We start from the raw sequence: 25,935 nt of genomic DNA, 5'->3' as shown, positions 1-25,935 counted from the left end.
CAGAATAATAACTTACAGAATATATAAGTAAATTCTAAATAAAAAGACTAATTTTCATGAAAGAGAAAGAGAGAGAGTCATCAGAGCACTGCTCAGCATATGGTAGTGTTGGTCTGCTTCTAATTCTGCTTCTAAGACCCCTTCTGTTTTGATCATCAAGTTAGGTTCACTTGCATTGCTTAATGCTGTGGTCTATTTACATAATCACTGATTTACCTGAGACTCACCCTGCCTACAAGGCATTGATTTAATCCCACTGGTTCGCACTCTTTGCTCCGCCCCCTCTCCTAGTCACATCCTGTTTTCTACCGTTTAATCCCCACTGGTTCCCGCTCTTTTTCCACCCCACCCCCTATCCTATGTACTTCTTCTTCCTGACACTTCCGCCTCAGGAGACATAAAGGACAGGATTTTCTAATGAATAGAGATTAGATAGATTGCACTGCATTCCTGCTCATCAATAAAGATTGAACTGCATTCCCAGCTCAGCCATGAGTCCCTGGTTGTCTGTCTCCCGCCCACGAAGCTAGCCCAGCATGGTAGTACTAAGAATTGAACTCAGGACCACTGTGGGGTCTCTGGCAGGTAGTTCTGGTAAACTACTGCACAAGTTCTCTAGATCTTACCTGTTTTTCTAAAAGTTAGAAAATAGTTTTTCTTCTCTCTTCCCTTAGAACTAGACAGAAAAGTTCAGAATGTTAACTGGCAAACAGTCTACTCTCTTCTGGCCTAAAAAAATCTGGATAGAGAAAAATAACTAATTATATTTAATAGTTTTGAAAAATACAGTCATGTGTGAGTAGCTAGTACTGAGATTAGGTTTTGTAATAATTTAAAAGCTATTTAATAATGGATTTATTTAGTTGTCCTTTGGGATTCTAGGATTTGGAAGTTTTTCCCATCAAGAAGCCTTATTCTGAGACATTCTAACTTCCTATTTTAGTGGAAAAAAACCTGGAGAGATGTCAGGGGATGGTGTGACCTTAAGTTTTCCATTTAAATGCAATCTTTTCTTATTTTGCAAATACAAATAACTAATAGTTTAATACTGTTTTGCTTCAGAGAAAGATGGAGGATAGGAATATTCTCCAACACATTTAAAAATATTTTATTTATTTATTTATTTATTTATTTATGAGAAATACAGGAGGAGAGAGATAGAACCAGATACCACTCTGGTTCATGTGCTACCGGGATTGAACTCGGGACACCTCATGCTTGAGAATCCAGTGCTTTATCCATTGCACCACCTCCTAGATCACATCTCCAACACATTCTGATGTTACTAAGTTTGACAGAATTAAACCCTTAATTAACATTATCTTGACAACACTCTTGTACATTTGTGGTTTCACTAGGACTTCATTAACATATTTGAAAAGGCTGACATCATCTTCTCTCAAGAAATGAAGGAACACAGTCAAGTGTGATTCTTATCTTTGGAATTTCCCCTGAAACCATCCTGTCATGTAGTCTAGGAATAAGGAAAACCTTTCTCCCTTTAGAAGCCCAGGAAGTTTCAATTTATATGCTAATTAATCTGATCACTTTAACAAAAATTTAGTGAATGCTAAGTATCATGATTTACTGGTGGATTGGGTGGTGGCTCACTAGGTAGAATGCATATGGCACCATGCACAAGGACCTCCATTTAAAACTCCTGTCTTGACATGCAGAGGGCAGGAAACTTCACAAGTAGTGGAGTGGTGCTTCAGGTGTAAAGATTTGCTGGATTGGCAAGATAGCTCACCTGGGTAGTGCACCTGCTTTGTCATGCCCTTGAAGCCAGGTTCGAGCCGGGCCCCCACCATGCTGGAGGAAGCTTTGGTGCTGTGGTATCCTTCCCTCTGTCTTTCTGTTTCTGTTTTTCCCTTCCTATCTGCAAAAGTCAGCTTGGAGCAGTGAAACCCTGGAGATGACAAAAACAACAACAACAACAAAAGATTGTCAATTAAGGTTAAAAAAAAGATGAAAAGAAAACATGATTCTTTTCCTATAGAAACACAATCTTGAGGATATGAAGGATAGATCTTTACTCATCAACCACAGGTGAGTAAGTAAGAGAGGTGCAAGTTCTGTCTGGAACACACTGGTCAGAAAATGATGGGGCTGCTCAAAGAGTGGTGGAGCAATGTAGTAAGTAAGTAGGAGTCAGATTCTAGGGGCCTCCAGTGAACAAATCTGAGATAATTTGTGTGTCAAACAAAAAATTATGGTCACAAAATATCAATGAATAAATAAAATGAAGAGAAAGGAAAAGCTCTTGGCTATAGTAGAATCCCAACTAATAAATGTGGACTAAGTGAGAGAATTAGAAGACAATGATTTGAACAGTAGCTGACTCAAGGAGTTAGATGAGAAACCCATTTAGAGACTCCAAAGCACAACTAATACAGAGGAAAAAATAACTCTACAATGAAGAAACCCAGTAGATATTGTTTGAACCAACTTATAGTAATGGGATAAATACACATCACCTACCTCCAATAGGAAGCTTTGAGAAGAGTTACTTGTGAAGCATTCCTGTCAAATGCATTATCTTAATCTAATTATGAGGTAATATCAGACAAACCTAATTGAGATTCATTCTATAAAATAAATGTACAAAAATTTATAAAGAAATATTAAGGTCATGAAAGACTAGGGTGTCTCCCCATTATTACCAGTCATCTCTATCAGGAACACAACAGACCCCTTTGTGGGCCCCCAGAGGACCTTGCTCTCAACTTGGATCAACAATGGTAGAGAATGTTCCATCCTCCGAAGGAAGGCTGGACAATATATACTCTATGCTACACCTGAGGAAGATGGGTCCTGGTATTGGGGCAGCTTGGAATGTTCCTACTCATGACCACAGAATGTGAGCTCAGACCTACAGGGATGCAGAGATCACATAGGCTCCTAAGCTGAATATGGGCCCCAGATCATATCAAATCAGTGGGGTTTACAGTCAACAATATTTATACACCTTTCCCATATTTGGGAGCTACTTTCTTCCCTGATCCAGCTTTCTGGTCCTTTTTCCAGCCATGACATCATCTCCCCAGACAATAACTTGGACCCTCCTGCATATCAGACTTCAGGCTCAAAAAAAAAAAAAACTAATATAGCCACAGGCCCTTTGGGATATAACTAAAATAGGTCTACTAGCTATCTACAGAATGGAGACCCCCTAATTCTTCATCTGCACTATTCCAGCCTTTAGTTCCATGATTAGTCAACAACTTGTTTGGCTTTATATGTTAACTCTCTTTTCAGCCACCAGGTTCCAGATGCTAACATGATGCCAACCAGACTTCCCTGGACAGACAACCCCACCAATGTGTCCTGGAGCTCTGCTTCCCCAGAGTCCTTCCCCAATAGGGAAAGAGAGAGACAGTCTGGGAGTATGGATCGACCTGTCAACTCCCATGTTCAGCGGGGAAGCAATTACAGAAGCCAGACCTTCCACCTTCTGCATCCCATAGTAACTCTGGGTCCATACTCCCAGAGGGATAAAGAATAGGAAAGCTATCAGGGGAGGGGATGAGATACGGAGTTCTGATGGTGGAACTTGTGTGGAGTTGTACCCCTCTTACCCTATGGTTTTGTCAATGTTTCCTTTTATAAATAAAAAATAAAAAAATTTACTTATTCCGAAAAGAAAGAAAGACTAGGGTGATAAATGAAAGAGCAGGTTAAGTACACATGATGCAAAGTACAAGGACTGGCATAAGGATCCAGGTTGGAGCCCTCGGCTCCCCACCTGCAGGGGACTCGCTTCACAAGCAGTGAAGCAGGTCTGCAGGTGTCTATCTTTCTCTCCCCTCTCTGTCTTCCCCTCCTCTCTCCATTTCTCTCTGTCCCATCTAACAACGATGACAACAATAATAACTACAATAAAACAACAAGGGCAACAAGAGAATAAATAAGTAAATATTTTTTAAAAATAGATTAATAAGATACGAAAAGTAAGTATAACTCATGATTCAGATTTTAATTTTACTAAAAGGAACATTTCTGGAATAAGTAGCAAAAGATGGAAAGGTTTATAAATTAAATACTGACACTGCATTGATATTAATTTCCTGACTTTAGTATTGATAGGTATACAGATTAGCTCTTAAAATTTTATCAATATTAATTTTTGGATTTCACCATGACTATGGAAGAACATGCCTTGTTTATAGAAAGTATACCCTAAGGTCTTTAATAGTAAAGGCAAATTTTGGTATATCATTGTCAAATATTTTTGAAAAAAATATGTACTATATATTAAGTTAAAAATGTAATAAAAATTTATTTTGTATATAGAGAGAAATTGAGAGGAATGGGAGAGACAGAGAGACCTGCAGACCTGTTTTACCACTGATGAATCTTCCCCCCTGCAGATGGGGACTGAGGGATTGAACCTGGGCCCTTGCATACTATAATGTGTGTGTCTTACTGAGTGCATCACCATCTAGTCCTCCTGTAATAAAACCTTAAGAACTGGGGAATTGGGAGTCCGGCTGTAGCGCAGTGGGTTAAGTGCAAATGGTGCAAAGTGCAAGGGCCAGAATAAGGATGCTGGTTTGAGGCCCCGGCTCCCCACCTGAAGGGGAAGTTGCTTCACAGTTGGTGAAGCAGGTCTACAGGTGTCTTTCTCTCCCCCTACAGGAGTCTTTCTTTGTCTTCCCTTCCTCTCTCCATTTCTTCCTGTCCTATCCAACAATAACGACATCAATAACAACAACAACAATAACTACAACAATAAAAAAACAAGGGTAATAAGAAAAGGGAATAAATAAATAAATATTAAAAAAAAAAGAACTGAGGCGGCGGGTTAAGCGCATGTGGCACAAAGTGCAAGGACCTGCGTAAGAATCTGGGTTCGAGCCCCTGGCTCCCCACCTGTAGGGGAGTCGCTTCACAATCGGTGAAGCAGATCTGCAGGTGTCTATGTTTCTCTCCCCCTCTGTCTCCCTTCCTCTCTAGATTTCTCTCTGTCCTATCCAACGACAGCAACAACAACAACAACAATAACCACAACAATGATAAAACAACAAGGGCAACAAAAGGGGAAAAAATTGTCTCTAGGGGGAGTTGGGCGGTAAAGCGCAAAGCGCAAGGAACATTAGAATCCCAGTTCAAGCTCCGGGCTCCCCACCTGCAGGGGAGTCACTTCACAAGCAGTGAAACAGGTCTGGAGGTGTCTCTCTCTCTTCCTCTTATCTCCCCCTTCTCTCTCAATTCTCTCTCAATTTCTCTCTGTATCTATCCAATAACAAATAAATAATAAAAAAGATAGTAATTAAGAAAAAAAAAAGGTCTCTAGGAGCAGTGGATTCATGGTGCAGGCACCAAGCCCTGGCAATAACCTTGGAGGCAAAAAAAAAAGAGAATTGGGGAATCTTGGTGAAGGGGATTCTCTGTAGTGCTCTTGCAATTTTTCTACAAATCTGAAATTATTTCAAGATGAAACTTTAATTTTATCTAAAAGAAAAGTTGGTGGCCAGAAAGGTGGCTCACTAGGAAAGTACATTTTGTGCATGTTTAAGGCCCAAGCTTTGACTCAACAATGTTCTGATCTCTCCTTCTCAGAAAACAAACAAATCAAATATGAGAAAGAGTGGTCCAGCAGGTGACACAGTGGATTAAGCATTGGACTCTCAAGTATGAGGTTCTGAATTTGATACCCTGCAGCACATATACCAGAGTAATGTCTGGTTCTTTCTTTCTCTCTCTCTCTCTTTCTCCTATATTTCTCATTAATAAATGAATAAAATATTTTAAAAAATCTCCAGCACCACCACAAGCCAGATCTAAGTAGTGCTTTGGTTTTAAAAATAAATAAATATGAGAAAGAAAATGACATGAATTTGGTGGCAAACTGTTTTCTTAAATAGATTATGAGAACGAGAAGGAAGGAGTGACTGTCACCAGGGAAGAGGAAAGAGCAAGAGTGACAGGCAAGTCAGACTTGTCAGACAAGATTTCAAAGTGACATTTTAACTAACCTTTGAAGAATGAATAGATCTTATATTAGAAAAGGGGAAAGGCCAGAGGCTTAAATAAGGTACTTCAGACAGAGGAGACACTGTGAAGAAACACATCAAGTTGTGAAAAACATGGTTATGAATATCTGTAGGTAGTTCTGTGTGACAGAAGTTTGTAAGAAGGAGAAATAACCAGTAAGCTTATATAGTTAGATATAGAAGAATCCATATGACATTTAAGGAATTTTTAGCTCTATCACACAAATTCTCTGCTGCAAGTCATAGAATGGAAACAGTGGTCCTACATAGAAGGAAAGACAAAGGGAAGTTCACTATAAAGGCAGGAAGGCGCACATCTAAGGTAGAGTAGTAGTTGCCCTTTTCCCTTGACTATAATAATGACGTCCCTTTGCTGAAAGGCAGGCAGAAACTATTAAGAACTAGAATGGAGAAAGGGCATACTTTACACATGAGTGCCCTCTATTGACTGAGCTAATTTTGCTTACAAAGGAATCAATATTTATTGAATACCTTCATGAAAAAGGTGTAGCATATTATTTGCATGGCAATATGGGCAATCATCACTGCCAATAAAACTGATTAGGGTAAGGGTTGGGTGGTAGTGCTGCGGGTTAAGCGCACATGGTGCAAAGTGCAAGGACCGGCGTAAGGATCCTGGTTTGAGCCCCAGCTCATCTGCAGGGGGGTCGCTTCACAAGTGGTGAAGCAGATCTGCAGGTGTCTTTCTTTCCTGCTGTCTTCCCCTAATCTCTCGATTTCTCTCTGTCCTATCCAACAACAACAACAGCAATAATAACAACGCTAAAATAACAAGGGCAACAAAAGGGAAAAAGTAACCTCTAGGAGCAGTGGATTTGTAGTGCTGGCACCCAGCCCCAGAGATAACACTGGAGGCAAAACAAACAAACAAACAAACAAACTGACAAACTGACAATGCACCGTGACAGACAATGTACCGTGGGAGAGTTAAAGTAAAATTAATCCATCAATTAAGAGCATGGAGATTAAAGAGCTTTCCTTAAGTTAAAAAAAATGGACTACGGTACATTAACAGAAGTATACATTAACAATTAAAAAGATGTTTGGCACGTGGCGTAAAGCACAAAGACGGCGTAAAGACCAGCGTTAAGGATCCCAGTTGGAGCCCCCGGCTCTCCACCTGCAGGGGAGTCGCTTCACAGGTGGTGAAGCGGGTCTGCAGGTATCTATCTTTTTCTCCCCATCTCTGTCTTCCCCTCCTCTCTCCATTTCTCTCTGTCCTATCCAACAACATCAGTGACAACAACAACAATAACTACAACAGTAAAACAAGGGCAACAAAAGGAAATAAATATTAAAAAAATAAAATGATGTTTTGACTGGAGCATATATGTTATTATTTTTATTGAACAGATGGGACAACTAAAATTTGACTTGGCCAAGGTCACATAAATAATGAGACTGGGCTGGAATTTATTTATATGATAATTTAAAAATATTTATTTTTTAAACAAAAAGAGTAAATTTATTATTATTTTTACCAGAGCACTACTCAGTTCTGGCTTATGGCTGTTCTGGGGATTGAATTTGGGATCTTTGGTGCCTAAAGCATGGAAAATTTTTAGTGGGTCAGGTAGTGGCACACCTGGTTATGCACACACATTATAGTGTGCAAGGACCCAGGTTTAAGCTCCTGGTCCCCACCTTGAGGAAAGCTTCATGAGTGGTAAAGCAGGGCTGCAGTGTCTTATCTTTCTCCCCCCCTTCTTCTCCTGCCCCCCTCTCTTTTCAATCTACTCAAATATGAAGACTTCTATGGAATATGTTAGTGTACCTGATATTTCTTAGGGAATTTCCACAGTGAATCATTCCAACTTACTCTGGGATGATGGCTAATGCTAGTGATCCGAAGTGGTACAAACTTGAATGAGAGTTAAAGTTCAGCTTCACTACATACTGGTTATGTAGTCACAAGCTAAATATGCAAGTCATAAACTCTATGGACATGTAAAAGAAGTGTGGCTAATAATATCTTGCTTGACAGCACTGTAAGAATTAGAGATAATGGGGGAGTCGGCTGGTAGCGCAGAGGGTTAAGAGCAGGTGGTGCAAAGCGCAAGGATGGGCGGAAGGATCCCGGTTCGAGCCCCCGGCTCCCCACCTGCAGGAGAGTCGCTTCACAGGTGGTGAAGCAGGTCTGCAGGTGTCTATCTTTCTCTCCCCCTCTGTCTTCCCCTCCTCTCTCCATTTCTCTCTGTCCTATCTAACAACAACAGTAACTACAACAATATAAAGAAACAAGGGCAAGAAAAGGGAATAAATATTTTTAAAAAATTTTAAAAAAAGAATTAGAGATAATGCAAACTATCTAACAAAGTGTCCATCACAAGCAATTGGTTGGTGCTTAGAAATGTAAACTGCAGAGCTCCAGTGGTGCAATCGGTTAGCATGTGGTACTTAGACAGAAATGTGAATTGCAAAAATTATTTTCTTTAATATTTAATTAATTAGTTAATTAATTAAATTTTCCTACAGGGTTATTGCTGGGGATTCATGCCAGCACTATGAATCCATTGCTCCTGACAGCCAATTTTCTATTTTATTGGGTAGGACAGGAAAGGGAGAAAGACAGCTGCAGACCTGCTTCGCCACTTGTGAAGCATTACCCCCTGCAGGTGGGGCACCAGGAGCTTGGCCCCGGATCCTTGTGCGGGTCCTTGGGCTTCGTACTATGTGCACTTAACTGGGGGCACCACCACCCAGCCCTCAATAATTATTCTTTTTTAATATTTATATTTACTTTATTTTAATAAGAGAGACACAGAGAAAGACAGGAAGTCTAGAGCACTGCTCAGCTCTGGTTATTGGTTGTGCTGAGGACTGAACTTAGGACCTGGGAGCTGTAGGCATGAAAGCCTTGCATAGCCATTATGCTGTCTTCTAAGACTGAAAAACATCTTTTAATTCAAATAAACAATAACATTTTTAGCCACTGGAGTTATCACAGATGAAAGGTGCTTTTTTTTCAGAGGTTACAATTTTGATGAGTGTTTATAGGAATGTTTATAAATACAATAAAAATTAGTCTTGAGCTAGGTGAAAATTGAATTAAAGGACTTCTATAACCCAAAAGTCTACAACTTTTTGTCTTTTTGACTTTTTTTTTTTTGCCTCCAGGGTTACCGCTGAGGTTCAGTGCACTATGAATCCACTGCTCCTGGTGGTCACTTTTTCCATTTTGTTATTGTTATTATTATTGTTGTTGTCATTATTGTTCTTGTTGGACATGACAGAGAGAAATCGAGAGAGATGGGGAAGACAGAGGGCAGGAGAGAAAGACAAACACCTGCAGACCTGCTTCACTGCAGGTGGTGAGCTGTTAGCTCACACTGGTCCTTGCGCTTTGTGCCACCTGTGCTTAACTTGGTGCGCCACCGCAGGGCCCCGGACATCTTATCTTTAAGGCAACTCTAACTAAATTTTAATTAACAGTAATTTTTATATGTGAGCATGAACATAAGAACATGGTAAAGAGTAATTTTCAAGTTTCTACCTATTGGAAAGATGTTGGTGGAAACATCCACTTAAAACTTCTAATTTCCCCTCTGAAAGTTTAAATTTATCATTTAGAGCAAATACGGAACACATGCATTGCCTTTGCTAAAGCTTTCAGCTCACTCACTTTTGTTAAAAGGAATGTCAAGTATCCAAGTCAGTTTTTTTTCAATCAAAAAATGATGTTCTATGAAAGTACTGGCTACTTGATCTTATACTCTACCTTCTCCAGAGATAACCATAATCCCTGGTTTTTTAAGACAGGATACTCTGAACTTAAGAGTGCTGTTTTTTTGTTTGTTTGAAGTGATGAAGGTCACATTGCTAAGGTTAGAATTTGAATCTGAAAAAAGAGAGAGAGAGAGGAGCTGGGTGGTGGCACACCTGGTTGAGCACACTTGTTACTCAAATCCCTAGTCTTCATCAGTAGGGGAAAGCTTTGTGAGTGGTGAAGCAGTGTTGCAGGTGTCTCTCTTTCTCTCTATTTTCCCTTCCCCTCTAATTTCTGGCTGTCTCTATTAAATAAATAAGATAGTAATAAAAATAAATATAAAAATAATTTGAATCTCAATCTCTTGACCCTCAAAGTTCAACATGCACTATGTCACCATGGAACCAATAAAAAAAATTAAAGAGTATAAAATTAAATAAAGAGGGAGTCGGGCTGTAGCGTAGCGGGTTAAGCGCAGGTGTTGCAAAGTGCAATGACTGGCGTAAGGATCCCAGTTCGAGCCCTGGCTCCCCACCTGCAGGGGATTCGCTTCACAAGTGGTGAAGCAGGTCTGCAGGTGTCTTTCTCTCCCCTCTCTGTCTTCCCATTCTCTCTCCATTTCTCTCTGTCCTATCCAACAACGACGACTACAACAATAAAACAAGGATAACAAAAGGGAATAAATAAAATAAAATAATTTTTTTAAAAAAAACCTAAATAAAGGATCATGGAGTCAGGCGGTAGCGTAGTGGGTTAAGTGCAGGTGATGCAAAGCGCAAGGACCGGCATAAAGATCCTGGTTCGAGGCCCCAGGTTCCCACCTGTAGGGAAGTTGCTTCACAAAGTGGTGAAGCAGGTCTGCAGGTGTCTATCTTTCTCTCCCCCTCTCTGTCTTCCCCTCCTCTCTCCATTTCTCTGTCCTAACAACGATGACATCAACAATAATAATGACAACAACAAGGGCCACAAAAGGGAATAAATATAAAAAAATAAAGGATCATAGGGAGTTAAACAGTTGAAATATTTAGGGGCATTAAGATATTGCTGACTGCTAGGTTTATCCAATAATTCTTAGTTAGAAGTCTCAAGTAACCCCCCCAAATTCATTATCAGATATCTCTTGCTGCAGTATAAACAAAGTATATAGAATTAGAAATGGATTTATAAAATGCAATTAAGTCTAGCTGGCGCATGTGAATGTGTATGTTTACCTATGCAATACAGAACATGAACAATAGAGAAATAAAGAACGGGGGAAATCCACTTGATCAATTTCCTGGACAGGGATCTTGTTTTCATTCACAGCAGTGTATCATTGGTCTTGGCATAGTCATCTAGAGGATGTGCTCTTTATTAGCTTCACTAAACTTGGCTGGGTTCAGCTATGTGCTGCCAGCTGGGCTGATGCCCAAACTGAAACTCCACTTCTCTAAATTCCAGCTCACTTAATACAGCATGGGTTATATTCTGGGGCTGTCTAGCTCAGTTAACACTTTCTGTTTTCCCTATCTAGCTTCTTCTTTCCCTCCTGACTTATTTTTATAGCATGCATAGAGAACTTCTGCACTACAAAGACATTTCATGGGGGACTTTTTAGATTGGTATGTAACGAGCAGAAAAAAAAAAGATAGTAAGATTATGCATTATAGGGTCATAAACTGATTTCAAATGCCTCATAACTGAAAATCAGGAAATAACTGATCATAGCTTATCTGGGGCAACAGGTAAGAGAAATGAGAAGCAATTTAAGTAAGGGTTAAGTTTTCTTAGAAGATGGTTTATCGAGGGCTAGACGGTAGTGCAGTGTGTTAAAAGGACATGGTGCGAAGCGCAAGGAACAGATCCCTGTTTGAGCCCCTGGTTTCCCACCTGCAGGGGGGGTCACTTCACAAGCAGTGAAGCAGGTCTGCATATTGTCTGTCTGTCTCTCCCTTTCTTGTCTCCCCTGCTCTCAATTTCTCTCTGTCCAACAAAAACGACAGCAATAACAACAATGATAAACAACAAGAGTAACAAAATGGGAAAATGGCCTCCAGAAGCAGTGGATTCGTAGTGTAGGCACCGAGCCCCAGCAATAACCCTGGAGGCAGAGAGAGAGAGAGAGAGAGAGAGAGAGAGAGAGAGAGAGAGATAGAGAGGAAGAGAGAGAGGGGAATTGCAGGGTCATAGGTTAGGTCCATTTCTGGCCTTCTGAGAGTTCTCCAGACTGCTCTCCACAGGAGTTGGACTAATTTCCATTCCCACCAGCAGTGCAGGAGGGTTCCTTTGTCTCCACCACCTCTCCAGCATCTGTTGCTGCTACCTTTTCTGATGTATGACATTCTCACAGGAGTGAAGTGATATCTCATTGTTGTCTTTATTTGCATTTTTTTTTTTGCTTCCAGGGTTATCATTGGGGCTCATTGCCTGCATTATGAATCCATTGCTCCTGGAGGCCATTTTTTCCCATTTTCTTGCCCTTGTTGTGTTTATTGTTATTGTTGTCATGGCTGTTGTTGTTATTGTTGGATAGGACAGAAAGAAATCAAGAGAGGAAGGGAAGACAGAGGGGGGAGAGAAAGACACCTGCAGACCTGTTTCACTGATTGTGAAATGGCTCCCCTGCAGGTGGGGAGCCAGGGGCTCCAATGGGGATCCTTACACTGGTCTTTGTGCTTGTCCATGTGAGCTTAGCCTGCTGTGCTACTGCCCGACCCCCTATCTTCATTTCTATTTATTTATTTTTAACTTTATTTGCTAGAGCAGAGAGAAATTGAGAGGGAGAGGGGAGAGACACCTGAAGATCTGCTTCACCCAGTGTAAAACTTCCCCTGCCGGTGGGGACTGGATGGAGTCTTGGACCAGAGTTCTTGTGCCTGGTAATAAATGCACTTAACCAGATGTGCTACCACCCACACCTCCCATGTTACTTTATAGTAAACTCTCTCTCTTTCTCTCTCCCTCCCTTTCCTCTGTTTAAGAGTTTGTCAAGTTTTCTTCATTTTCTTGATATGTAAGATGGTTTTCTTTCTTTTTTAAAGACATTTGTTTATGAGAGAGAGAGCAAGTGCAAGAGAGCAAGTGAGAGAGAGTGCACAAACCAGAGCAACATCATGGATACATGCAAGTCTGGGCATCTAAGTCAGGACCTCTTTCTTGAGAATCCAACACTTCATCCATTGCCCCACATCCCAGGCTAGAACTGTTTTTACTATAGCAAGTTATTGAGATTCAGTAATTTCCATTTACTGCGGTAATATTTTCTCAAAAAAACCATCTACGTATTAGAGGGAAGAAAATTCAATAACAGTGGGTTTTCAATAAGATTTCCCTAAGAACTACATACAACTATTTAAAATAAGGGATTCTGGTGTGTGTAACGGTAGGGTTCTATTTAATGTGATGGCACAAATACTATAAACCAATAAAAAATATCACAGAAAAGGGAGGGGACTAGTGAGATAGTTCTCCCAGGAGGGTGTCTGCTATATCATGCATATGACCAAGTTCAAGCTCTTGGTATAACACATGGGGGTCCTATAGCACTGAAGGAAGCTTCCTTCCCACCTCTCTCTAGGTCTGAACTGTTGATCTGAAGTAGTGAAGTCCCAGTGGTTGAAAAAATATAAATAAGGATAATATAATTTGCTATGCATAGTGTATAAGAGGGAAGATAGTAGGGAGCTAGGCGGTAGCTCATCGGGTTAAGTGCACAGGGCGCACAGCGCAAAGCCCAAGGACTCCCAGCTCCCCGCCTGCAGGGGGGTCGCTTCCCAAGTAGTGAACAAGTCTGCAGGTGTCTATCTTTCTCTCCTCTTCTCTGTCTTCCCCTCCTCTTTCAATTTCTCTCTGTCCTATCCAAACAACAACAGCTATAATAACAATAACCATAAAAACCACAACAAGGGCAACAAAATGGGAAAAATGACCTCCAGGAGCAGTGGATTCATAGTGCAGGCACTGAGCCTCCAGGGTTCTGGAGGCAAAACAAACAAACAAACAAACAAATAAAAAACTAAGATAGTATGCTCACGAAAAGTACCAAATAATTTGTTTTGCTTATCAATCAGCATGTCAACAGTTTTTATGACCAGAGCTAGTGAACATACCTTATCAGAGGATCAAGAGAGGCATACTGATTGCTAGGAATTCTTTGTAGAGTATGTTTTCTTGCTTGCTATGGCTTAGTAGAAAAAGATAGGGCAGAGTAATAATCTAGCTGTTGAGTTGTTTTTATGTTTAGTTTATATGTTTAGTGGTGGGTAAGTATTGGCTTTGTAGAAAAGTGTTTTTTTTTTTTGATACTCTAAAATTTGGCTATCAGTTTTCCAACACAAAACTTAAAAAATGTGTTTAGATAACTCTAAATATACTTTTATATTTTTAAAATGTAATTTATTTATAAAATAAAAAACAGAAAATATCGACAAAACCATAGAATAAAAGGGGTGAAATTTCACATATTTCCCACCACCAGAGTTCCATATCCCATCCTCTCCATTGGAAGCTTTCCTATTCTTTATCTCTCTGGGTGCATGGATCCAGGATCATCATGGGGTGCAGAAGGTGGAAGGTCTGGCTTCTGTAATTGCTTCTCCGATGAACATGAGCATTGACATGTTGATCCATACTCCCAGCCTATTCCTATCTTTCCTTACTGGGGCAGGGCTCTGGAGAGGTGGAGTTCCAGGGTACACTGGTGAGGTCATCTGTCCAGGTGAGACAGGTTGGTGTTAAGGTAGCATCTACAACTTGGTGTTTGGAACGTGTATTCTTTTGCTTCCTCCTTTCTTGTGAGACTTGGTTCAGTAGGTTCTTGTAAGGTGGGGTTGATTGTGGCAAGTTCCTTTTAGTTCTTGAATATTTGAGAAAACCTTTTTCTTCCTCACATTTGAAGGATAATTTTGCAGGATACAATATTCATGGCTGGAATTCCTTCTCCTTTAGAACTTTGAATATGTCATTTCACTCTCTCCTTGCCTCTAGAGTTTGAGAAGAAAAATCTGATGAAAGTCTTTTTCTTTTGTTAATTTTTAAATATTTATTTTCCCTTTTGTTGCCCTTGTTTTATTGTTGTTGATATTGTCGTTGTTAGACAGGAGAGAGAGAAATGGAGAGAGGAGGGGAAGACAGAGAGGGGGAGAGAAAGATAGACAGACACCTGCAGACCTGCTTCACCGCTTTGTGAAGCGACTCCCTTACAGGTGGGGAGCCGGGGACTCGAACGGTCGGTCCTTGTGCTTCGCGCCACGTGTGCTTAACCACTGTGCTACTGCCTGACTCCGTGATGAAAGTCTTATAGCTCTGCCTTTGTATGTAACTTCTTTCTTTCCTTTCCCTAGCAGCCAGCAAATTTTTTTTTCATTGTTGACTTTTGATAGTTTTACAATAATGTTGGTCTTTTACAATAGTGTTGGTCTTTTTGTATTTATAAATCTGGGTGATTGATCGTTCTGCCTCTTGAATGAGAATGTTCTGATGGTTTCCTACGTGAGGGAAGTTCTCAGATAAAATTGCTCTGTAAATGGACTCTGGGCCTTTGGCCTTGTCCTCCTCTTCAGATATATAGAGATATACCTATCTCTCTTATATTCCATCTTTTGGTGGAGTCTGCAATTTCACAGAGTTGCTTCAGTCTTTCTGAACCATTCCTCTCCCTCATCTTTGAGTTCAAAGAGTGGGATGGCCATACCTTCTAGATGGGAGATTATTTCTTCTGAATGTGTCGATCTACTTCCTAAACCTTCTTCTACCTGGGCATGGGTTAACTGAAGTTCTTTCAAGATTTGAAAATTCTTAGTGATCTCTGTTATAAGTTCCTCTCTCATATGTTTTAATTCCATAGTAACATGCTCTATTAATTCTTGCTTAATTTCTTGTAGAGTCTTCATAATGATCTCTCTGTAGTCTGTCTCTGAGAGTCTCTCTAAATCTGTAATTCCTTGGACTTCTTCTGTTTCATTTCTTTCTGGCTGACTCGGCATAGTTGGTTGTTTAATTCTCTTTCTCTGCTTGAGCATTTTTTTGTGTGTGTGCTGGTTGCTGATGGCCAGTAAGTGGTGCTATTGTGAGCTCTAGGTTTCTCTTGTTCGTATGATCTGCGGAGGATGGGGTGGGGTGGGGTGGAGTGGGGTGGGATGGGGGGGTGGCTGCTTTGGGCTGTATTATGGTCACTGCTGTTGGGAGCAGTGGAGCCTCAGCAATAACCAGGTGGCAAAAATAAGTAACATTTAAAAATAAATTAAACAATATGTGCTAGTTACACACACAGAAAAGAGGTTATTACTGCGTCTTTTATAACCAAGTGCAACTGAATTAGCTGTAGGCTTGGTATTTGCTGCCCATTAGAACTGATTTGGTTCCTGAAATTTAGGAGCTACAGATCACTACTAACTTAACAAGGAGAAACAACTGGCTTGCAGGAATCCCTTTAGAGAGCAGAACTGCATGACGGAGGAAAGCAAAGCTAGGTGACGGGGGGAACTGCTCTTCCATTCATGGAGCTCCTCTCACGGTGCCATCCATGGTGCTGCCATGATGTACTGATGCTGATGCCCAGGGTGTCGGGCGCAGCAAAGTACACACTCTACCAGGTGAGCTATGTCTCCCAGACCTGGACATTATTATTTTCACTACTTGCTTAGAGCAAGAAACAATCTAATATTACTTTGAAGTCCTTAACATATTTACACAGTGGTGACCAGAAGGCCTGCAGAAAGGAGTAGATAGTATGATTACAAAGACACAACAACACACACAGAACATCTTGTTTTGTGAGATGAATTGAGTAATCACATTTCCTTCATGTTGTATCACTTGCTTCTCAGCCAGGAAGGACACTGCAAAGGAGGAACTTCTGCTATTACTGAAAGTCATATTACAGAACCTACTGAGAGTCTCAAGTGGGGGAAAGAGCAGTTGGAAGAAACAACCTGGGTGCTATAACAATAAGCAAAGGACCTGGCTTGGGAATGCCATTTGGAAAAAGATTTCTACCTTTTGAGCCTGGTCCTCCATCATCTACTAAAAATCTATGCTTACCAGAGACACGAAGATTAGGAGAGGAAAAACAGTCAGCAAAGTCCGCCAGTAGTAGCACCTAGGTAGTGATTCTTGTTTCTTATCACATGGTGTGCGGTCAGAAAGGAATGAAAAAAGACTTCTGGATTCTTCTGTCTGGATTTCTGAAAACTGCCTGATTGTTCAAGGAGACTTACAAATAAAAAAAACAGAGTTCTCTGGGCAAGACACTGAAAATCAACCTATGAACTGAAGATAGACTGGAGTTCTAGGGTTTATCAAGTTTTGGTCACAAATAAAAAATGATTTGATTTTTCACTTCCAAAGCACCTCTCTCTTGCTTTGTCCACAGCAGGAGGACTAGGGATTTCTCATATTTATTCAATAATATTAGTTTTAAAAAAATTTTTAAAAGAATTTATTTATTTATTGATGAGAAAGATAGGAGGAGAGAAAGAACCAGCCATCACTCTGGTACATGTGCTGCTGGGAATCAAACTTAGGACTTCATGCTTGAGAGTCTAGTGCCTTAGCCACTGCGGCATCTCCTGGAACACTTTAAAAATTTTTTTATATTTATTTATTATTTTCCCCTTTGTTGCCCTTTTTTTTTAATGGTTGTTGTAGTTATTGTTGTTGTCATTGTTGTTAGATAGGACAGAGAGAAATGGAGAGAGGAGGGGAAGACAGAGAGGGGAAGAGAAAGATGGACATCTGCAGACCTGCTTCACTGCCTGTGAAGCGACTCTCCTGCAGGTGGGGAGCCAGGGGCTCAAACAGGGATCCATATGTCAGTCCTTGTGCTTTGAGCCAACTGCGCTTAACCTGCTATGTTACTGTCTGACTCCTGATATTTGTTTTTAAAGTATAGAAAGTGACACATTCTGGCGCAGGGTGGCGGTACAACTGGTTAAGCGCACGTTACAGTGCACAAGGACCTGGGTTCAAGCCCCCGGTCCCCACCTGCAGGGGGAAAGCTTTGTAAGTGGTGAAGCAGGGCTGCAGGTGTCTCTCTGTCTCTCTCCCTATCTTCCCCTTCCTTCTCAATTTCTGGCTGTCTCTATCCAATAAATGAATAAAGATAATTAAAAAGATATAATATATATAAAAAGAAAGTGACACATTCTGAGCCAAGAAGAATGACTCACTCTGGGCCTCACTCCTGTCACTCCCGTCCTCCACTCAATGTTGCCATCCTAATCCAAGCAACCGTCATCTCATTTCTCTCATGTCATTAACCATAGCATAGTCTTTTCCCCATAGTTGTCCATGTGTTTGATTTATTGTTATCATTATTATTACTACTCTTTTATTTTATTAAGATTTTATTTATTAATGAAAGAGATAGGAGAGAGAAAGAACCAGACATCACTCTGGCACATGTGCTGCCGAGGATCAAACTTGGGACCTTATGCTTGAAGAGTACAAAGCTTTACCACTGCACCACCTCCCACACTATGTATGCCTCTCTTTTTTTTTTTTTTTAACTTTTTGCCTCCAGGGTTATCATTGGGGCTCAGCAACTGCACTATGAATCCACTGGTCCTGGAGGCCATCTTTTTTCTATTGTTTTGGATAGGACAGAGAGAAATTGAGAGAGGAGGGGAAGGCAGATACAAGTGCTTTTATATTTAAGAGGATATGATTCTTACTATTTACCTTTTTAAGATAAACTCAAATTCTAGCCCAGATAATTTCCTTAGCTTCTGAGATCAGATGAGATCGAGCATGTTCAGGGTTGTATGGCCATAGACCCCAGATAATTTCCTGTATCATTGATCATTGGAAATAACTTATGGGGGCTGGGCAGTGGCACACCTAGTTAAACACACATATTACCACTGTGCAGGGACCTGGGTTCATGCCCCCATTCTCCACCTGCAGAAGGGAAACTTCAGGAGTGGTGAAGCAGTGCTGCAGCTGTCTCTCTTTCTCTCTTCCTCTCTATCTCCCCCATATCTCTTGACTTCTCTTTGTCTCAATCCATAAATAATAAATACAATAAATATAATTTACTGTTCAGTTTCTACAGCACCATTCCAGTATCTTAGCATTTATAATATCTCGTTGGTTGTGGTTCTTTTCATAAAAACAATTATAAGGATAATAAGTATATTAAAACATATATTAAGTAGTAAAACAATATACTTTATGAAGTAATTATAATAAAATAATATAGTCTATAACTAATACAATAGTAGTAGTAATGCAATAAAAACATTTGTCTAGCACTTGTTCTTTGCTTAATATTATGCAAACATTTTATTAGTAAAATCTCATTTACTCCTCAAAATAACTTTATGAAATAGGTATTCTTTTATAGATGAAGAATCTGATGCATTGAGAAATGAACTTACTGCCCAAAGTCAAAGACAGTAAACGACAAAGTGGAAGGCAAACCAAGTCTTATTTTAAGGCCTACACATGTTCCATTTTGCTATAGAGCTTCTCAAGTAAGTATATCATCATCATCATCTTGTAGCACTGGGGCTTCCCACATGCATGATTTCTACTATTCCTGGGCTGACTTTTCCATTATTTTTATTTCAGAGAGAGGTAGGGGGAGAGAGAGGGAGGGAGGGTGGGCAGGAGAAAGAGAGAAAGACAGAGAGAGAGAGAGAGAGAGAGAGAGAGAGAGAGAGAATTTCACTACCTGTAGTACTTCCCCCTAGTTTTCCCGTGCAGTGCCAGGGTTCAAATCCAGATACATGCACTCACTACTCTCTCCCCAGTATTTATATAACACACTATTATTCCAGTTTATATATAAAGCCCCTAAGACCTGAGAAAGATGTGTATTTGAGAATGACACTATTCAAACTCTGAAACAGCTTAGCAGTAAAAGTAAAAAGGTGAAAAGCTAGATCCCTAAGAGTAAGTCAGGATATTTAGAACAAGGTTTTGCTACTTTATCCTAAACTCCATGTCTAACTATTTAAAATTTAGTCTTTAATGTTTATGATTACTCTCAGGTAGACTTTCACTTTTACCTAATTTCTTGGCCAGTACTCTGGCTCTGCCTATGGAGGTTTATTTGTGAAGATGTGCTGATCATAAAAGATCTAGGTAATCTTGACAACTTGGGTCCTCATTTCAAGAGCTCAAAAATGGGCCTTTACCTTTAGTGCCAGGTGGCTGTAGGTTATCTCCAGTCAAGGAACACCAGCCTACAGGAAAGATGTCCCGGGAATCGAAGCGGCACCAGTAGTCAAAGGCCCCTCGCCACCCATCAAAAGTGACAAGCACCTCTGAGCCCCGCACCTCCCCAATAGTGGCTGGACAAATGAAATGAGGGTTCTTCCTGTCCACAGCTTCTAGCTTCATTCCCATTTTGAAGAAGTTGTGGGAAGGCGATGGTGGTTCCTAGATGAGAAACAGAAATATACAGACCTAGATGCAAAGAGAGAGGCTATGTATGCTATTTCATGACTGCTATTTCATTTGAGTAATTAAAAAATGACTGCTTGGTCTGTCTTGCTCTCCACCTCTCTGTCTTCCCCTCCTCTCTCCATTTCTCTCTGTTCTATCTAACAATGACGACATCAATAACAACAACAATAATAACTACAACAATAAAAAATAATAAAAATAAATAATAATAAAAAATGACTGCTAAATAGGATTTTTAAGAAGAGTTACCCTTTCTTTAAATAAAATTGAAAGTATTAGCATTATTTTTTAATTCTAACATTTTAACATTTTGGCTTCAGATCTTTTTTATTTTAAAGATAAAAAAACATATAATAGTAAATCTCCTATTGAGTCCTTTCCCTGTCATACTTCTCATGTATGTTTATATCTCAACTGCATACTTCAAAATTTTATGTTAGTAATAGTATACTGTATCTTTCCCAGACTGCTTTTTTTCAGTATTATGTTTCTGAAATTTTTCATGTTACTAAATTTAGTTCCAGATCATTTAAAGTGCCAGTAGTATTCTAAGTATACATAAAGAATTATTCATTCTTTTAAAATAGACATTTAAGTTTGTTTCCAGTTCCAAAAGTTTGTACATTATTTTGAAAGACTTTAGTGACCATCTTACACTTTTTTCATTGTACACCTGAGGTTTTTTTTTATACATATTTAATAGCAGAATTGCTGGGTTAAAGGATATATACATCTGATTTACTTTATTTCATTTCATTTTATTTTTAAAAGGCAGGCTGCCATGTGTAGCACCTCATTTGGTTGTGTCTTTAATCCTGGAGGTTTGACTATCCTACATTCTTCTGTAAATAGACCATGAGAGCTTGTTCAGAGGTTCTAGCAGGGGAGTGCAGCTACTCATATACCCTGGAACCAGCTGTCTCTATTCCGGGAAGGTTGAGCAGTTTCAAACCTTCCTTGAGCAGCTTTGGGAGGGACTCACAAAAGTATAGTGAGGATGGGGACATGGCCTAGCCAGCCAGATCAGTTTAATCAACCCAGGCAATAATGGGGTGACAAATGTCACAGCCAAATCACCCTTACATCCATACTTTACAAGATATTGTCAAACTTTATAAGATATTGCCAAACTGTTTTCTAAGGTAGTTTGTAGTATGGAGAGCTCTTATGTGCTGTAATGCACCGTATGAAATATTATATTACTTTGGTCATACTGTCTGATTCTATTTAAAAAAAAGTCTTATTAAATAGAAAACAATCCCTATATTTCATCATTCTTCAATACTGCTTTGGTTATTTTTTTGTCTTTGAACTTACATCCGAATTTCAGACAGGTTTTTCAGTAATACAGAAAAACTCTACTTGGAAACTCAGTGAATTTATAGATGAATTTGGCAAGACATAACTTTTGTATGCACAATATTGAGCCTTCCCATATGAACGTCATAGTATTTTCCATTTGTTAAATTTCTGTAATGTGCATTTCTTCTTTACATATATTTTAAAATTTCCTCTTAAATATATTTTTACTAGTATTTTAGGCACCTTATTATTTATCACTGTCATAAATGGTATCTTTGAATTTTTAACTTTTGAATAATTTTGCTGCTAAATAGGAATGCAAGTAATTTTTTTAAATTGTTCAACTGAAACTATTGGGTGGCTTGATTCATATGTGGGCCGTAGATATCTAAAGGGAAAAAAAAAAAGAGAGAAAAGTTTAAAAAAAAAATCTAATCAAACTGTCTCCTAGACTTTAAGAGAACTATGGTGATTATCAGCATGGGGATGAGGCACAAGACTTTGGTGTTGGGTGACTAGATCTACATATGTATGGGTATGAAACTAGACCACTGACATCTTACAATTTTGTAAACCACTGTTCAATTTACTAATAATAAAATCATAAAAAACTGGTCAACTGATTTAATACTGTTTAGTTTATACCAACTGATGTATAATTTTTTTTTGTACTTTATTTTATTTTGCCTCCAGGGTTATTTCTGGGGCTCAGTGCCTGCAGTATGAATCCACTGCTCCTAGAGACTATTTTTTCCCTTTTGTTGCCCTTGTTGTTTATTTTTATTGTTGTTGTTGTTGTTGCTGTCTGGATAGGACAGAGAAAAATCGAGAGAGGACAGGAAGACAGAGAAGGGGAGAAAGCTAGACACCTGCAGAACTGCTTCACCGCCTGTGAAGCGACCCACCTGCAGGTGGGGAGCTGGGGGCTTGAATAAGGATTCTTATGCTGGTCCTCACACTTTGTGCCAAGTGTGTTTAACCCGCTGTGCTACCACCCAGCCCCCCGGTGCATAATTTTTCATGTTTGATTTATCAACTTGAGAGATGTACAATAAAGTATCTCCTAGTTGTATGTTTCCCGTCATATACCAGCAAGTTTTTCTTTATGCACTTTAATGCTATATCTTTAGGACGATGTATAATCACAACTGTTTTAATTTCTGAGCTGTACTTAAAATATATTAGTGACTTTTTTTTTACTTACTAGTAGTAAATTAGAGTAAGAATCAGAGCATCACTTTGGCACATGTGATACCAGGGATTGAACTCAGGATTTCTTGTTTTCGTGTCTACCTACCTTACCACCACACTGCTCTGTTCTGGTCAGTGGTGGTGGTGATGGTAAGAAGTGAATTTGGGGCTTTGAAGCCTTAGGCATGAAAGTCATTTTGCATGACCATTATACTGTCTCCCATGCCCTATATTGAGCCCTTTAAATTTTTTTCACATTAATTTATGTATACTTAACATAGGCTTCATTTTGATAAAGGTTTGCCTGAAATATCTTTTACATTCTCTAATTCAACATTTTTTTTGTCATGTTTTAGTAGTCTCCTGTAAACAGCCATTTCACCAGACTTAAAAACAGTCCACTCTATGTCTCACTAAACTGAAGAGTATATTTAACTTGATTTTAAGGTTCTATTTTCTCCTTTACAATTTTCTTCCCTTTTAACCTCTGATTGATTCAAATGCCAACGATTCTATTTATAGTCTTTAAGAGATCCTTTTGGATTATAACTGCACACATAAATCTAAAACTCATCTTTCTCTTTAGTCCTAATCAATACAAAAATCTTAATATATTTTTATTACTACTGAATTAAGAGATATTTGACAATTTAGCTTCAGTTATACTGTCAGTTAATCATCTTGCTATTATCATCAGTGTATTCAGTTATAGGCCAAACTTTGTCCATATGTTAACCCATCTTTCCTCACCGCCCGGTTTTCCTCAATTGTTCTTTCATTATGTATATCAGTATCTACTTGCACTAGCTTGTTTGAAAATGTCTTGATTTCAAAGTAATTCTGGTGGTTTTTTTTTTTTTTTTTTTAACCAACTTATCAGCTCTGGCTTAAGGTGGTGCGGGGGACTGAACCTAGTACTTTGGAGCCTTGGGCATGAGAGTCTCTTTGCATAAACATTAGGCTACTTCTGCCCTAAAGTCATTCTGAAATAATAGTATAACGAGATATAAAATTCTGAAATTTTTCAGAACTTTAAAGTAATATCTTTTGACTTGCTGTCAATAAATGTGTTCTTAGACTAACTGTAGTCCTTTTGAAGCTATTATATAGGACCATTCACATATATATATATACATACATATATATATTAACTTTAACTATATCAAGATGTCTTTAAGATAATACATTTTAGAAAATTCTGTTATTATTCTTCCAAATATCATATTCATTTCTAATCACCCTTTCTGGATTTCATGTACAGCTATATATTTATTGCCTCTTCTCTCATATTTCTCTACCTTCTTTATGTCTCTGCTTCATTAAGGAGAAAATTTCTTACAAAAATTTTTCAGTTAATTCTTCTTTATATATGACTAAGTTGCTTATGTACCTGTTTTTTTCAAAGACTTATTTATTTATTAATGAGAAAAATAGGCGGAGAGAGAGAACCAGACATCATGCTGGTCCATGTGCTACTGGGAATTGAATCCAGGAGCTCATGCTTAAGAGTCTAATGCTTTTTTAAAAAAAATATTTATTTTTCCCTTTTGTTGCCCTTGTTGTCTTTTTATTGTTGTTGTTACTGATGTCATTGCTGTTGGATAGGACAAAGAGAAATAGAGAGAGGAGGGGGAGACAGAGAGAGAGAGAGAAAGATAGATACCTGCTGACCTGCTTTACTGCCTGTGAAGTGGCTCCCCTGCAGGTGGGGAGCTGACAGCTCGAACCGGGATCCTTACGCTGTTCCTTGCGCTCTGAGCCATGTGCATTTAACCTGCTGCACTACCACCTGACTTCCAATAGTCTAAAGTTTTATCCACTGTGCCACCTCCCAGAGCACACACATTTATTATTTAACCTCAGTGGTTGAGCTTCACTTCTAGATGTTCAATTTGTTTTTCAAAACCATCTTTCTCTTTTTAAGTGGGTTTTTTTTTTTTTTACTTTTCTCATTTAAAAATTCCTTCTTTAATCATTTTAAAATATTTATCACCTGTATTTGATATTTCTATTATCTAAAAGTTCTGGGGTTATAGGGTTAACTGTCTGTGGTATCTACTGGTGCCTCATCATATTGAGTTTGAGTTTTTGAAGGCTTTCTAATTCTGAGCAAAATGCTCATCATTCACTGCACTTGACTTTAGGGACTACTAAGATACCTGATTGCAAACCTTCTAGAGAGGTTTTGGTTTTACTTCTGCTAGGTGCCCAGACAGAGCTCCATAAGACTTTGGAGTTCCCGGGCAACCAAGATACTATACCCGAGCTCTAGATTTTAATGGGAAAAACCGTGTAATCAGTACAGATGACACCATTCCCTCTCCTACACAGAGCTTTACCTTACTAATATAATATTTTCGCTGAGATGTGGACATTTGAGGGCTCTGTATACTTTCTTATGCAACAGTTTAAGGTCAATTTTCCAGTTGCTTAAATGCATGGCCTCAAATTTCACTCTACTATGGCTGTTAAAAGAAAAGATCCTTGGGAAGATGGACAAAGTCCATTAAGGCACCTGCAGGTTCACTACACACATACACTTAACACTGGTGTTTGCTCTTCATTTTGTCTCCTAGAGATTTTCCTGACTTTCCAGTAACCTAAATAAAGAATTTAAAATAATGCTTTTTGGCATTTTGAGATATTTCATAATGAAAAGTTTTTAAACAAATTTTTAATATTTATTTATATCTACTTTCCCTTTTTGTTGCCCTTGTTTTCTATTGTTGTTGTTGTTGTCGTTGTTAGATAGGACAGACAGAAATGGAGAAAGGAGGGGAAGACAGAGAGCGGGAGAGAAAGACAGACACCTGCAGACCTGCTTCACCGCCTGTGAAGCAACTCCCCTGTAGGTGGGGAGTCAGGGGCTCGAACTGGAATGAAAAGTTTTTCTTTTCTCTTCCTAGCTCATTGCATTCTTAGAATCAAAGTGTACTCAGAGTTTAGACTTAAATAGCAGCCCTAATTCAGTCCCCTTTATTATAACTCTAAACTCGTTGAGGAACTTAACTGAAAGCAGACTGATAACCTTATCCTTGGAGACAAAAAGAATGAATAAATAACAGGTTTTGGATCCTGTTGCACCACTTACTAGCCATGTGATTTTGGGCAAGTTCCTCTTTCAAAAATATTTGTTTCCTTAACTACTAAATATAAATAAAAGTTCTTATTTCATAAAACTGACTATGGGTATTAGTTAAGAAGTAAATATAAATTACAAATGTATTATCGTCACAAAATAAATAAAATCATCTCCTTCCTTCCTCTGTTTAGAATTTGGATTATATGGTATTCCTTAAGCTACCCTAGCTCTTTTAGATGTATATTTGC

At 39.0% G+C, this 25,935-nt stretch overlaps 1 protein-coding gene across 17 annotated transcripts in view; it reads right to left on the bottom strand.

Moving 5' to 3' along the window:
- Window positions 1-25,935, bottom strand: part of SCMH1 (Scm polycomb group protein homolog 1) — a 148,562-nt gene that overhangs the window by 39,370 nt on the left and 83,257 nt on the right. For 11 of the 17 annotated variants that reach the window (XM_060206127.1, XM_060206121.1, XM_060206120.1 and 8 more), the window contains 3 exons: window positions 19,842-20,085; window positions 9,736-9,855; window positions 1,751-1,909 (listed from right to left, as the gene is read on the bottom strand). The exons of 1 other annotated variant lie outside the window; for it this stretch is intronic. In XM_060206127.1, coding sequence (XP_060062110.1) covers window positions 1,751-1,909; window positions 9,736-9,855; window positions 19,842-20,085 — 523 coding nt within the window. The remainder of the gene's footprint in view (window positions 1-1,750; window positions 1,910-9,735; window positions 9,856-19,841; window positions 20,086-25,935) is intronic. 5 more of the 17 variants (XM_060206124.1, XM_060206129.1, XM_060206119.1 and 2 more) reach the window with 4 other exon arrangements.

This window comes from Erinaceus europaeus, chromosome 13, assembly GCF_950295315.1.
Source record: "Erinaceus europaeus chromosome 13, mEriEur2.1, whole genome shotgun sequence".
NCBI lineage: Eukaryota > Metazoa > Chordata > Mammalia > Eulipotyphla > Erinaceidae > Erinaceus > Erinaceus europaeus.
This window is presented reverse-complemented; position numbering and strand designations above follow the sequence as displayed.